At 45.4% G+C, this 14846-nt stretch overlaps 2 protein-coding genes across 2 annotated transcripts in view; one reads left to right on the top strand and one right to left on the bottom strand.

Annotated features, from left to right (window-relative positions):
• Gkap1 (G kinase anchoring protein 1) overlaps window positions 1–1990 on the bottom strand; it is a 37896-nt gene extending 35906 nt beyond the window's left edge. Inside the window, exon 1 of the mRNA XM_036188366.1 lies at window positions 1928–1990. The gene's annotated coding sequence lies outside the window, so the exon portion shown is untranslated. The remainder of the gene's footprint in view (window positions 1–1927) is intronic.
• The window catches only part of LOC118584695 (translation initiation factor IF-2-like), a 39200-nt gene continuing 25819 nt past the window's right edge, over window positions 1466–14846 (top strand). The window contains exons 1-2 of the mRNA XM_036188936.1: window positions 1466–1496; window positions 1992–3553. Of these exons, the coding sequence (XP_036044829.1) occupies window positions 1466–1496; window positions 1992–2896 (936 nt within the window). The 3' untranslated portion in view covers window positions 2897–3553. The remainder of the gene's footprint in view (window positions 1497–1991; window positions 3554–14846) is intronic.

Below are 14846 nucleotides of genomic sequence, written 5' to 3' on the forward strand. Positions count from 1 at the left end.
CAGTGTGCTCCCTACTACAATCCCGAGGTCTAGAATGTCTCCTCCACCTAAAACTTCTCCATTCCTCAAATTAGCCCATTGCAAGTCAACTCTGATCTGCCCTCAAGTTAAGCATTCACTCTAATATTCCTTCTATTTACTCCTGTTATTCAATGGATTCCTTAAAATAGCTGTTATTGTATCTAGCTCCCTGCTGTCCCGATTTAAAAATGCTGAACATGGATCTCTTCCTGTGTTCCCAGGGAACATAAAGAACTTGGCACACACATTAACAGATAAATTTATCAGTAATGGTGCATATCTGCAGACTCAGCACTAGAAGAGCTAAGGCAGGAAGGGCCTATGATCAAGGCTAGCCTGGGCTACACATTAGGAAATTGTCTCAGCAAAAAGAAAGAAATAACATTAACTATATCAATAATGATATCAAGCTTACTGGTTGGGGCCTAATTATATTTTCCAGGTACAGAGTGCTACACACCTAAGTGTGCACTGAAATGTGTGCTTCTGAACTAGGAAAATGAGGGTACAAAGTACATGCAAATGAACAATCATCAGTTCAAAACTATTTCATTAAAAGCACCATCACAACTAATTATTCCTACAACTAATTTTTTCTAGGAATCTTGTTTTTGTAGGGAGCTTTTGATTTTTAAAAGGTGAGGGTGCAAGATACACTGTTTACAGTAGAGAAAAGGCTAAGCTGTAATCAGCAAGATTTATAAATGATCTAGGTTCTTGGTATCTAGGAAGGGCCACAGCCATTATGACCTCCTTCCTCTATGACCTCACTAGAGTCAGGAAAGAACTTGTCCAGGGAACTCAATCACACTCAAGAGCAATCAATTTCATTCCTTTTTAAATGAACAGTAGTTACCATCTATCAATACCATCAACCAGTGAGCTAGATCCAAAAGCAACTAATGAATTAGACCATGAAAGGCCTTGGGTTTGATGCCAAGCACCCCTCCTGCCCCCCCATTACAAATGAGCACAAAATGAAATGGCATTAAGTATCACTAAACTTTGTGCCTGTCATTTTAACTTCTTAAAACTTAAGGTTCACAGGCATCAAGGGCCAAGTGCATTCTGAAACTCTGCTTTCAACACACTTATTGCATAAACTTATAGGTCTACCCCAAATCTCACCTCCCCCACATGCACTGGTTAAGTACAGCCTTCCTTCTCTGATGTGCAGCTCTCAGGGACTGAAAACTCAAAGAAAGAGAGAGAGAGAGAGAGAGAGAGAGGAAGAAGAAAGAAAGAAAGAAAGAAAGAAAGAAAGAAAGAAAGAAAGAAAAGAAGAAAGAAGGGAGGGAGGGAAGAAAAGAAATGAAGTTAAAGGAAAGAAGGAAGGAAGGAAGGAAGGAAGGAGAGAGAGAGAGAGAGATCCAAACAATGTACTAAGGAATTCCGTCATGAAGGAAGTGAAAGAATTTTCACAGCATCCCTCTGATCTACGTTCATGATTGCTAGAAGTCCCTGGGTTAGTGCAAGTAAGTTTATTTTGATCTTTAATAGATGAGCTCATTAAATAAGCTTTAACTACTTGCCAATTTTAGTGGTATAAACTAGTGGAGGGAAACCCTAGATTTCTAGAAAGATTTTTCAATATAGTTTTACGATTTTTTCGATAGTTTCTCAAATATTTTTGGAGCTACAAGCTTAACTTCATTCTGGTTACAGGTGCAAGCACGGTCTTATAAACAGAGCAGGGTGCAGAACAACGTGTTCTTGGCGTTATGAAAGCCAGCTTTCGCTAGAACTCTCCACCGCTATCGACTGAGAAATATGGCAATGAGAGGGGGCGGGGCAGACAATGGCATAAACTTTCGTCCCGACTGCTCAGGTTAGGACACCTTAGCGCGGGCGACCCCACCGCAAGGCGTAGCTGTTAGAAGCAGCGCCGGGAAGCCCGCACGTCTACCTCTGGCTGCCGGGAGGAGGGCGGTGTGGTCGTCCCCTCGCTCTCCCTCCTTCGGGACCCAAAGCCAAATCTCACGCACGAGCGGTTCCGGGTGCTCCAAAACTTGTTCGCGAAGTACCCGGAGAAAGAGCGCGGGGTGGGCGAGCCCCAGCTGCAGCCGAGACGCGGCGTCCAAGCCTACAAGCAACACGGGAGTCAGGTGGGCGCTCTAGAAATTTCCGGGCGGGCGTGCGGGCGGCCGCACCTGTCACGCCCGCGGCCCGCCCAGGCCTGCGGCCCGCACTCTCCCGCAGCCTCCGCGGCCCTCTCGCCCTTCCCGCCGCCCGGCCGGGTCCCCGCCTCAGGCCGCACTCGGCCGCGTCGCCTGAGCCGCGAGCTGCGGGGCTCCGCGGACTCACCGGGCCTCGCCGCGGCGCGGCCGCTCTCCTCTCCCCGCCGCTCCCGCGCAGCCCCGGGCGTTGGGCGCGGGGCGCAGGCGTCCGCAGTAACGGGCCCGCGGCCGGGCGGCGGGCGCGCGGAGGCGGAGCGGAGCGGAGCGGCAGGCCTGGCGCCCGCAGCGGCGCGCGGGACTTCTTTCCTGAGGGTCGCGGCGCGGCGCGGCGGACGCTGGTGCCGAGGAGAGGTCCGCGGGTGACGGACCGCGGAGGACCAGAACCACCTGCCGGAGGAGCCGCGCTACGGGGGCCGCGCAGGGTCCAAACGGCTCGCGTAGGCTGCGGCTCCGCGGTCCTCGGGGTCGCGGAGCCGGGAAGGTGGGAGGCCTTCCGGGACAGAGGCTTAGGCCGCCGCCCGCGCAGCGCGGCGGGATCACTGGGCTCTCCCGAGGCCCGGGGGCGGAGGAGGACCGCCAGTCGGGGAAGGAGGGCGGTGCCGCCAGGAGATGCAGACAGCCCGACGGCCTCGGATTCCCCAAGGGAAAGAGAACTGCTCAGCTCTGCCGCCCCGAACACCTATCGGGTCTCGGTTTAGGTTTGCAAGCTAAGTTAAGTGGCTTACCCAAGCCCAGCAGCCAAGGCAGAGCTGGAACGCCGCTGTACTGCCCCGGCGCTATCCCACACAAGTCACTTCCCCGGGTAGGATGCTGCGGGGACACCGAGAGGAGCTGAAGTTATCCTCGCCCTCACAGAGAAAGGAGCGAAGCAAAGCTAGAACTGTAGAAAACGCCAGACCACCAGAGGGGCCTTGTGGAAAAATACAAAGCACCACACAGGAGGACAGCGTGCATCTGTGGGGCAGCGTGAGGGAGGAGGCTTCTGGAATTGGCCTGGGAAGAGGTGGAGTTTTGCAGGGAGACCTTGGGGCCTCAGATGCAGGCCTTTGGACGCGCGCTCCACTGTGACTGAAGACGCCAGAGGCTGGGGCATGGTGACAAGTGCAGAGACAACTGGAAATGGGGCACAAGTTCCAAATGGGAGGATTTGTGTTTAAGGCAGTGTTTCGTTTTCTAGGTTTAGAAGTTGGGAGGAAGGAAAGGCTTTTGCTTTGTAAGTACTGTCTGAAGAAGGCAGACGTTAGAGATGGAAAACTGGCGGCCTGTGTAGACCCGGAGAAGGTCAAGACCAGCTGTGACAGCTGTTACAGAGGTGTGATGACACACACCTGTGATCCCAACACTGGGAGTCCGAGGTCAGTGCTTACACAGAAGGTTGATCTGGGCGTAGGGGCCAGAGGGTAAGACTGAGATGGGGGGAGGAATTTTAAATGATGTATAGTACACTTTACAGGATTTGACAGCTTGATTGGTTAGGGTTAGAGAGAGAGAAACGGGGGCTTGAGACTGGATGATCGTAAGAGGGACAATACTTAGAAGAGAAAGGAAACAGTTACTCTAAAGAATTATTTTTAAAAATGTATTTATTCTACATCCAGGCCGAAGTTTCCCTCCCTCCTCTCATCCCAGTCCCTTCCCCCAACACCCGGAGTTCCCACCTCCTGTTTTTGATTTTTTATTCTTTTGGGGGGCCCACCACAAAGCTCCCAAATAAATCACACACAAAGGCTTATTCCTAATTATAAATGCCCACTCTTAGCTTGGCTTGTTACTTTTCAGGTTTCCTTAACTTAAATTGTCCCATCCACCTTTTGCCTCTGGGCTGTTCCCGTTCTCTCACTTCTGTAAATCTTATTCTTACTCCATGGCTTGCTATGTAGCTGGGTGGCTGGGCCCTGTAGTCTTCCTCCTCCTTCTCTGGTTACTTCTTTCTCCTCCCAGATTTCTCCTTCTGTTTATTCTCTCTGCCTGTCAGCCCGGCCTGATTCTCTTTCCTGCCTCATTATTGGCCATTCAGCTCTTTATTGGACCATTAGACATTTTAGACAGGCAAAGCAACACAGCTTCACAGAATTAAACAAATGCAACATAAAAGTAACTCACCCTAAAATAGTATTCTATAACACACCCCCTAATCCACTCCTCTTCCGTTTTTTTTTTTTTGGTTGTTGTTGTTTAGGAAAGGGCAGATCTCCCATGGATATCAACAAAACATGGCATATCAAGTTGCCTTAAGACTGAGCACCTCCCATGTATTGAGGCTGGGCAAGGCGATCCAGTATTCAGAGTAGCGTCTCAAAAGCCTGTAGAAGAGTCAGAGAGACAGACAACCCCTGCAGGCACTACTGGTTGTTTGTTTTTTTGTTTTTTTTTTGGTTTTTTGTTTTTGTTTTTGTTTTTTTTCCCCAAATGTGCATTGGTGTTTTGCCTGCATGTGTGTCTGTGTGAGTGTGCCAGATCCCCTGGAACTGGAGTTACAGACAGTTGTGAGCTGCCATATAAGTGCTGGGAATTGAACCAGGGTCCCCTGGAAGAGCAGACAGTACTCTCAACTACTGAGCCATCTCTCCAGGCCCCAGACATCTACTTTTTAGGAAAAGATGATCAGTTTAGAGTTGGACATTTGGAGGGGTTGAAGGCAGCCAAATAGATGTGGTCACTAAGAAGTTAGAAAGAAAAGTTCTGAAATAGGTGGAAGAAGTGAATGGGAATGCACACGGGGTTGAGGAGAGAGTGCAGTGGGCAGTTTGCATTCTGTCCCCAGAAAGAGTGTAAAATCTCCCATGGTAGCATGATCTTGTCCCAGTGATTAGCAGATGGGGATGGGGGATCCCTGGGTCTTGCTAGCCAGCCTGTCTCAAAAAAACAAAAATCAAAAAACAAAAACAAAAAGCCCAAGGTGGAATCACTTGAGGAATGATAATCAAAGTTGTCCTTCTAGCCTCCACATACACATGTACATCTACACACATGTACACACAACCCACCTGCATGTATAGGAGCACCCCACATCTACACACATGTACATACAACCCACCTGCATGTATAGGAGCACCCCCCACATCTACACACATGTACACACAATCCACCTGCATGTATAGGACACCCCCCACATCTACACACATGTACACACAATCCACCTGCATGTACAGGAGCACCCCCCACATCTACACACATGTACACACAACCCACCTGCATGTATAGGAGCACCCCACACATCTACACACATGTACACACAATCCACCTGCATGTACAGGAGCACTCCCCACATCTACACACATGTATACACAACCCACCTGCATGTATAGGACACCCCCCACATCTACACACATGTACACACAATCCACCTGCATGTATAGGAGCACCCCCCACATGTACACACAATCCACCTGCATGTACAGGAGCACCCCCCCCCACATCTACACACATGTACACACAACCCACCTGCATGTATAGGAGCACCCCCCACATCTACACACATGTACACACAACCCACCTGCATGTATAGGACACCCCCCACATCTACACACATGTACACGCAATCCACCTGCATGTATAGGAGCACCCCCCACATCTACACACATGTACACACAATCCACTTGCATGTACAGGAGCACCCCCCACATCTACACACATGTACACACAATCCACTTGCGAGTACATGAGCACCCCACCCCCACTCCATACACACAGAAATAGATGGGAAACTCCTCAGCCTAGCATTGTATTGCTGTGAGAGAGGCGGGTAGACACAGTCTTCAAATACATTGTTAGTCTTGCTATCTCAAGTATGGCCACATCTGTGCCATCAGCAAGTCTGTTAGAAATATGGGGATCTCAGGCCCCAACACAAACCTGCCAACTGACACCCTAGGCTTCAAAGACATTGCAGGAGGTGATCCACGTGGGTGTTTGGGAAGCTGGGACATAGGTGAGAAAAGTCCGCAGCAGAAGAGGAAGAGGGGCATCTGAGTAGGGCTGGAACACCAAAGCATGAAGTCTCATGAAGCTGGCATGAACTGTAGAAGTTGAGAAGGATGAGGGACAGTGATGCCATGAGCACCGTGCCAGCCAAATTCTCAGTGGAAGCTTAGAGACTTACTTTCTGACTGGGGAGTGCCTAGAGGCGGTCCTTGCTGTGTGCACACACCTGGAACATGTTGAAGTAAGCAGGTGGACTGATAGATGGAGAACAGAATGTCTCTAAGGGTTGCTTCTGCTTTCTCAGCAGAGTGAGGAGCAAGGTCGTCTTTCATGTCCCTGGATGCAGACTGCTTTTCTCAGCCTGGAGTGGGACTGTGCTGGAGTCTTGACTTGAGCAGCGTGCTTCCTCCAGGTCTTTCCTCCTTCTGCCAAATGGACTCAGGACACAGCAGCTCTGCTTCATTATCTAGATTCCTGGAAGCACCTGGAAGTGGCAGAGCCACAGGAAAGTGCCTGGAGGAAGAGGTGTTTCTGACACTTGACCCACAACACCCAATTATGTGAACGATGTGTGGAACTGGATTGAACTAGAGAGCCTTAAGACTTTGGGGTCTATTTGTTGTAGCCATTTGGCCTCCTCTACTTAATATTGGCATTAACTAAAACTCATAAAGGAAGAATAGAACTTGGCATGTCTGAGTGGAAAAAAGTGATCAGACTGAGATTTCCAGAAAACACTAAACCCTTCAGTGAAGGGCCAAGAAATTAGAGGGAAACTAGTCAACCAGTCCTACATTCTCCAGTTCATGTGCAGGCACTGAGGAGATAGCGTGGGCACTATGCAGGACAGGGAGCTGGCCAGGAAGCATAATAGGAAAGGGCAAAGTATTTGAAGGTAGAAACAAAGGAAACACTATTATGTCAAGCACTGTAGAAAGTTAAGAAGAGGGTAAGGAGTAGCTAGAAATATGGAAAGGTTGGGGCTGGAGAAGTGGCTCAGTGGTTAAGAGCACTGGCTGCTGTCCAAAGGACATGGGTGGGTCTGATTCCCAGCATCCACACGGTGGCTCACAAACATCTGTAACTCCAATTCCAGGAGATCTTCTGGCCTCCACAGGCACCAGGCATGAATGTGGTGCATAGATATATATGCAGGCAAACATCTGAAAACATTAAAAAAAAAATATGGTAAAGTTTCTAAACTGGTGCATTTGACCAGGTTAAGTAATTTTTAGAATTTGGGTGCTGTGGAACAATCTTTGTACACTGTTTGTATTTCTCTCATTGTTAATAAAAAGCTGATTAGATGATGGCTGGGCAGGATTTGGGGGCAGAGAGAATGCTGGGAAGGAAAGCAGAGTGGGAGGAGTTGCCAGACAGACAGGAAGCAGGACATGCAGGAGAGGTAAAACTCACAAGCCCCGGGGCAGCACATGGATTAATAGAAATGGGTTCATTTAAGTTGTAAAAGCTAGTTAGTAATAAGCCTGAGCTATGGGCTGAGCATTTATAATTCATAATGAGTATCTGAGTGGTTATTTGGGAAGTGGCTGGCAGAACAGAGCTGATTGTGTTCCCAATGAAAGACTCCACCTACATTTGGGCCCTACAGGGAATGACCTAAAAACAGCGCAAGTGAAGAGTAGAATCTGCACATTAAAATTAGAAAGGGATCTGTATAGCAAGTCATGCTTTGTACCGCCAACTCCCAAATGATAACATGGAGACTTCTTGTTAATTATGAAAAACTCAGCCTTTAGCTTAGGCTTGTTCCCAGCTAACTCTTATAACTTAAATTAACCTGCTTCTATTAACTTATATTTTTCCACATGTCTTTTTTACCTCTCCCCCATTCTGTATGTCTAAATTGATCTGAGTCTCACTGGTGTCTCCCCACCTCTTCTTCCCAGAGTCCTTTTTTCTCCCTGGAAATTCTGCCTTGTCAGAAGTGATTGTCATGAGCTATTGCAGGCCATGATGTAATTACAGCTTATAGCAGTTGATAATTCAGATGTCAACCCACCAGAGGAATCATTCTCTGATGGGTCACCCTGTCAGCAAGGCTTACAGATCACTGACTCTGAAAACTGTTGCTTTCATCTGTAATTTCACTTGCACAATAACAGCTATGATATCTCTCCATTACCATGAATTTTCATGTATTGTGTACATGTAATCTCATTGTTACATCTCAATCTTTCAGGCACACATTTATGGATGGTCAGGAAGATGACTTCTCATTTAGCTGTGTGATGAATAGAAACACACTAAAATATGCTTCATAACTAGATCTATTGTTCCCTGTGACTTAGAGGTCTGCTCTCCATCCTTGGCTTACTGACAGGGTAAACTGTCCAAATGAAGTGTCCTTGGGATAGATTACAGGCATAAATTTCACAGATTTTATTCATGAGTGAAATTGCAGATGTTTGGCCTTATTGGATCAAAGCCATTCAAAAGATTTATGGTGAACTAGAGTGATATTGCACGTGTCAGGCCTTGGTATATCTTAGTCCTTCAAGAGATCTACAGCACCTATGTTGCCCTGAGCTTCCTCTACCAGCTCTGCTTTATCAACACCTCCCCACTCTGATTCAAAAAGCAATTAGCACGTTGTATTTATTTCTACATCAGTTTTTAATGCAAGATTTTAGGCTCAATAGACTATGTTTAGGCCCTGAGATTCAGATGATTAATAGAAAAAGGCTGTTAACTGGTCAACCATGCCTGGACATTATTAATCACACTTAAGAAATGTGATAGAGTGCACGTATTCTTCACCTCTTCTTTAGATCTCTCATTGGTTTAGTTTTTTCCATTGTAACCCTTGTAGCTACCCCTTTAAGAGAAGCCAGAACTTTTTACGGCTGCAGGTAAGACCAGCCATCAATTAAGCTGACAAGCTTTTGCCTAGTGTGACACTTATCATATTTACAAAGAATGCTTGTCCCTAAGAGTTTGCCTTGTAGCTTTTTTTAATTACTAACAAGTTGTTGCTAATGAATAGATATAGATATGCTTGGGAACAGAGAACAATAAAGAGACATGACTGGAACAGCATGTATGTGAGGTTTTTCCATAAACCCTCAGATTAGAAATATCTTTCCCTTTGTTGTGGCTTCTGATCCCAGACAGATCTGTAGTTATTAATAATATCAGGGTGCAGGGGATGGGCATGAGGAGTATACTATATATCTATATATCTATATCTATATATCTATATCTATATATCTATATCTATATCTATATATCTCTATATATATCTATATCTATATATCTATATATCTATATATCTATATATATATCTATATATCTATATATCTATATATATATATATATATATATATGAAGTATGCTGTTTTTCAGATCCTAAGGAGCTCCCCAAAGGAAGGTCTACCTGATCAATGTTTGGTGCTCAGAATCTTTGGGGGTATTTTTTTTTAAAAGATATAGTGAACTCTGGCCCCACTTCAGTCTCCTTTTTCTTCCTGGTTGTGAAGTGAGCATTGTAGGGATTTGCTCCCTGCCATGATGTTCACCACAGGCCCTGAAGCAACAGTCAGTCATGCACTAGAACACACAAAACTATGAGCTAGTGTTAATCTTTTCTCTTTAAAAGCTATCAGGTATTTTATCATAATAGCTGACTAACGGTGAAGGACCAGAGGGTCCAAGGTCCTTTGAAGAGAGAAAAGGGTCAAAGAGTCAAGAGGCAGTAAGAGTTTTGAAAGGATTATCTATAGTCATAACAGGCCCCCAAATCATGACACAGAGACTTATGAAATCATTAATTATGAAAGCTCATCCTATAGCTTAGGCTTATTTCTAACTAGCTCTTACAACTTAAATAAACCTATTTCTATTTGTCTATGTGTTGCCACATGGCTCATTGCTGTGGAATAATTCTCTTGTACAATGTAAAGATTTGCCACTCAAATTGGTTTAATAAAATACTGATTGGCCAGTAGCCAGGAAGGAAGTATAGGTGGGCCTTACCAAACCAAGAATGCTGGGAAGAGGAAGGCAGAGTTAGGAGTCACCAGCCAGATGCAGAGGAAGCAAGAAGTGAATGCTGCACTGAGAAAAGGTACCAAGCCATGTGACTAAACATAGATAAGAAGTATGGGTTAATTTAAGTGTAAGAGCTAGTTAGTAATAAGCCTGAGCTACCAGCCGAACATTTATAATTAATAAAAACCTTTGAGTGATTATTTAGAAGCAGCTGTGGAGTGGGACAGGACAGAGAAAAGCCTCTGTCTACAGCTCATGGATTTTTTTAACCTCTCCTCTTGCATGTCTTGCAACCTCTACATCTGGCTGGCGCTTCCTCCTTTCTTCTCAGTTTTTCTCTGTCCAGAAGTCTCGCCTATACTTCCTGCTTGGCTAATGGCTATTCAGCTCCTTATTAAACCAGTCACAGTGACACATCTTCACACAGTGTAAAGGAATATTCTACAACAAATATCCATGTTTTATTGTTTATATGTAGCCATGCATTGTCTTGGTTATCCACATGCTTTATTGTTCATATGTAGCCATGCGTTGTCTTGGTTAACAGCACATCACATATAGCAGTGGTCTCAGAGACTGAAGTACATGGTGCTGTACAGCTGCCATTCTAGTACTTGGTAGGTAGAGGCAGGAAGGCCATGAGTTTGCTGCCAGCCTAAGCTACAAAGGGAGTTTGGAGCAAACAAAGCCCCATCTCAAAGAAATAAAAACACAACCTAACAACAAGCAACTAAGGTAATGTTGCCTAATGACATCTAGCTGTGTTTGTCTGTATAAGTGGTCCTCTGTGCTGTACAATGACTAAATCACCATACACTCACAGAACATATCTCTGTCATTATACAATATCAGACTCTCCCATACATATGTGGGAAGAGAGCTCCTCTTTGTTCCCCCATGTAAAGGCTTGGTTGCCATTCAGTGCTACTGCTGAAGCTTAAAGAGGAGGGCCTGGTGGGAGGTCTTTAGGTCAGTGGGGGCAGCTCCTGAAGGGGGTGGCAGAACCCACACCTTCCCTTATGTAATCACCAGCAGTTAAAGGAGTGGTTTTACTTGCTAAGTGCGCCTGTCCCGATGCAATGGGGCCAGTCAGTCACAGGCAGGCCCCCCAAGACTGAGCCGAAATTACTCTTCTCTTGTAAGTTGTCTACGTTAGGTACTTAGCACCATAATGCAAAGCTGATTAGTGTGGTTTGGGAACCAGCTATTCTCTCCTGTCCCACTCCACAGCTGCTTTATCCAGGAAATTGCCAGAGAGAAGTACTCTATCCAAATAAGGGCACAGATCAAGAAACAAAAACATGAGTATCTAATAAATAGAAGCTAAAGATAGAGGGGAACGAAACTCCCTTAGCCTAGGTAAAGGTGCAGGGGCTCCAGGAAGAAGACTCTGCCAGGGCTAGGGACCAACTGGCCCTTCCTGATGCTCCAGTGAGCCCATCTCCAGTGTGTTTGAACCATGTGAATGAAACTTTCCAACTCTGGTGGGACACACAGCTGAAATGCTGATAGGTATAGAGAAAACTAGGCAAACTAAAAGGAGGGGTTTATAAATGCCAAGGAAACATGTTTCTAGCCAATTGCCTGTTCCAGGATACCAGTTTCACCAGTTAGCCAATGAAGCTGAGGCAGAAGCTGTGCCACATCATGGTTCCCTGCCTGCTCTGCCACAGACACTGCTCAGGAGTGCAAACAGCCAAAAGGAAACCCGTAGCTCTCCCACTGCTGGGTGTCAGGCATCACTGAAGGAATCCTTTATTATGGAAAGCTCATCTAACAACACAGTGGAGTTGGGGGCATTCTGTGGTTGTCAATGAGGTGCAGAAGTGGATTGATCTCTGGGAGTTCAAGGCCAGCCTAGTCTACAGAGTAAGTTCCAGGACAGCCAGAGCTACCTAGAGAGATTGAGTCTCAAACAACAAAACAAAAACTTACACAGGTCACTGTCTCTGTCCCCAAGGAGTCCAGGTTTGCTAAAACTTGGCCAATTAAAATCAATCAGATCTTAAATATCTAGTTTCCTTGCTTATGGGAGACACTACATCTATTTTTAGATGCTGGGAAATTAATTTAGGGCTTTATACATTCTAGGCAAGCCTTCTGGCACTCATTCAAGAAGTATATGGAAGTCTTCCTCTCCTCTTATTGATTCACAATCCTACAGAACTCTTCAGACTGTAGGTTCTACTCCCTCGAGTCTCGTCCTCCCAGCTTGCCTGCTGGTCACAGATACTCCGATCTTGAGATGAAGCATTTCTTAACATTGCTAGATACGTATAAACTACTGGGAAGGAGCTCCCTCTGAAAACCCATGCTGGACAGGAGAGATGGTAATGTCAAATTTGATCTGATTATTTCTGTATCTGGTAGCATAGATCAGGACATGCCAAATGATGATGTCTGGCATTCTGACTTCCTACCTATGGCTTCTTCAACTTCAAGAAATGCCATCTTCCAGCTATGGTTCAGTTACTCTGAAGTGACTATTGCTAATGGAAGAAATAACAAATAGCCTAAAATACTGGCCAAAATCCCAGTAAAAATGGAGTTTTTCACTCATAAGTCAAGGGTAGTCACAAAGTATGGCTTATGTCTAAGAAAATGGATTCAGCAAGTGTTTAAAATACTTTCCTGACAGAAGTCACATGAAAATGCAGAGAATATGGTAGCTCCTGTTGTTAAGAGCTATGACTAAACTGGAGGTCAGCCCATTTAGAAATGCTTTACTACATGTATACTGGAAGTTACTCTACTTACATAGCCATGGGGAACCTATGAATAATCTCACCCTAAACAATGCACTACTTATACTTTTGTATATTTCTCTGGTAAAGCAACAGACTATTTGCCATATATAATTTAAAATGGCAATTTTTCTTCTTAAAGTGATTAAATGTTGCATTTGAAATATTTTTTAAGAGTAAAGGAATGAGAAGTGGCACTTTATTTTTAAAGTGCACCACTAATGCATTCTATTAAGATTATAACTGGGGTTGTGATAAATGGTGATACCCAGAGCCACCTGAGAAAACGCCCAGTGAGAGGAGATACATTAGTCTGAGGCCTAGGATTAACAATTCAGATGCTGCCCAGCCTTGAGATGATAATGATTTCAAAGAGACTGGCTTCAGCATAAAAGTATTCTCATTTTCTTCTTCCCATCCAGAGAATGCAGTCACACAAAATAATACCGCCAAGCTTAAAACTGGCAAATTATCAGAACCATCGGTTAATAAATCTGCCAAATCCTTAGTCTGACAGTGTTGGGAAACATCACTGCAAGCCATAATCAACAGTGGACAGTTCAGCCTCTCAAGGCAGACAAATAGCTACTGGTTTTAGTCATTTCTCAGTGAAAGCCTTTCTCCACATGGATATTTTTAATGAAGGAAAAATTAAGCAAAATAATTGAGATTATATTGCTTAGTAGAGATGAATCAACAGGTTGTCTAAGTCAGATATTTGATCCTGATTCTTCACTGTAAAATCACTTAAGTCTTAACTAATTCCATTAGTTTATATACTGACTACTAATTGTGTGTCACATGAAATGGCTTCCCGTTTCCCCCAATTCTGCCTTAGAGGGCTTTCTATATAACCCTGAGTAAATGGTAACCCTAGGAAGAGAAACAAATATAAAACTGGGCTGTGGATTTTCTTCTTCCTTCCTTCCTTTTTTTTTTTTTTTTTTTTTTTTTTTTTTCGAGACAGGGTTTGGAGCCTGTCCTGGAACTCACTTGGTAGCCCAGTCTGGCCTCAAACTCACAGAGACCCACCTGCCTCTGCCTCCTGAGTGCTGGGATTAAAGACATACACCACCACCACCCAGCTGGGCCATGTATTTTCAAATGGCAAGTTCAGTGCTCACTGTAAGTTTTCTTCAGGAGGGTGTCTTCTGCAGGAGGGTTCTCTGTGGGTGTCTGTCTGTCTTTTGCAGGAGGGTTCTCTGTGGGTGTCTGTCTGTCCTCTGCAGGAGGGTTCTCTGTGGGTGTCTGTCTGTCCTCTGCAGGAGGGTTCTCTGTGGGTGTCTGTCTGTCCTCTGCAGGAGGGTTCTCTGTGGGTGTCTGTCTTCTGCAGGAGGGTTCTCTGTGGGTGTCTGTCTGTTTTCTGCAGGAGGGTTCTCTGTGGGTGTCTTCTGCCTGTTTTCTGCAGGAGGGTTCTCTGTGGGTGTCTTCTGCAGGAGGGTTCTCTATGGATGTCTGTCCTCTGCAGGAGGGTTCTCTGTGGGTGTCTTCTGCAGGAGGGTCCTCTGTGGATGTCTGTCCTCTGCAGGAGGGTTCTCTGTGGGTGTCTGTCCTCTGCAGGAGGGTTCTCTGTGTCTGTCTTCTGTAGGCTTAGAGGTATTTGAATATTGATAGTAAGTTTTAGTTCTTTTGCTAGAAAACTAAACTAAATCCTCTCCAAATACTTAAAAAAAATCTTTGCTGGTTTATGAAATACTTTCTAATAAACTTTTCTGTTCTGTTCCCTCCATTCCTGTCCCTAGACACATGTCTTCTCAGATGTCACCTGGATCCCAGTGGAGATCCAGGGTAAAGCACCACAGTTGGGGATCTGGGGTCCAAGTGGTGATTCTTCTAAAACAATATGTAAGATGTTTCTTATGCTGGTGCAGTGGTGACTGCCTGCAATCCCATCAGTCCAGAGGGCCTAGATAGCTGAGTTAGGAGCTTGAGGCCAAGTCTCGCCAGAAGGAAGAAGGGTGGGGAGTAG

The sequence above is a fragment of the Onychomys torridus genome, chromosome 5 (assembly GCF_903995425.1).
Source record: "Onychomys torridus chromosome 5, mOncTor1.1, whole genome shotgun sequence".
Classification (NCBI taxonomy): domain Eukaryota; kingdom Metazoa; phylum Chordata; class Mammalia; order Rodentia; family Cricetidae; genus Onychomys; species Onychomys torridus.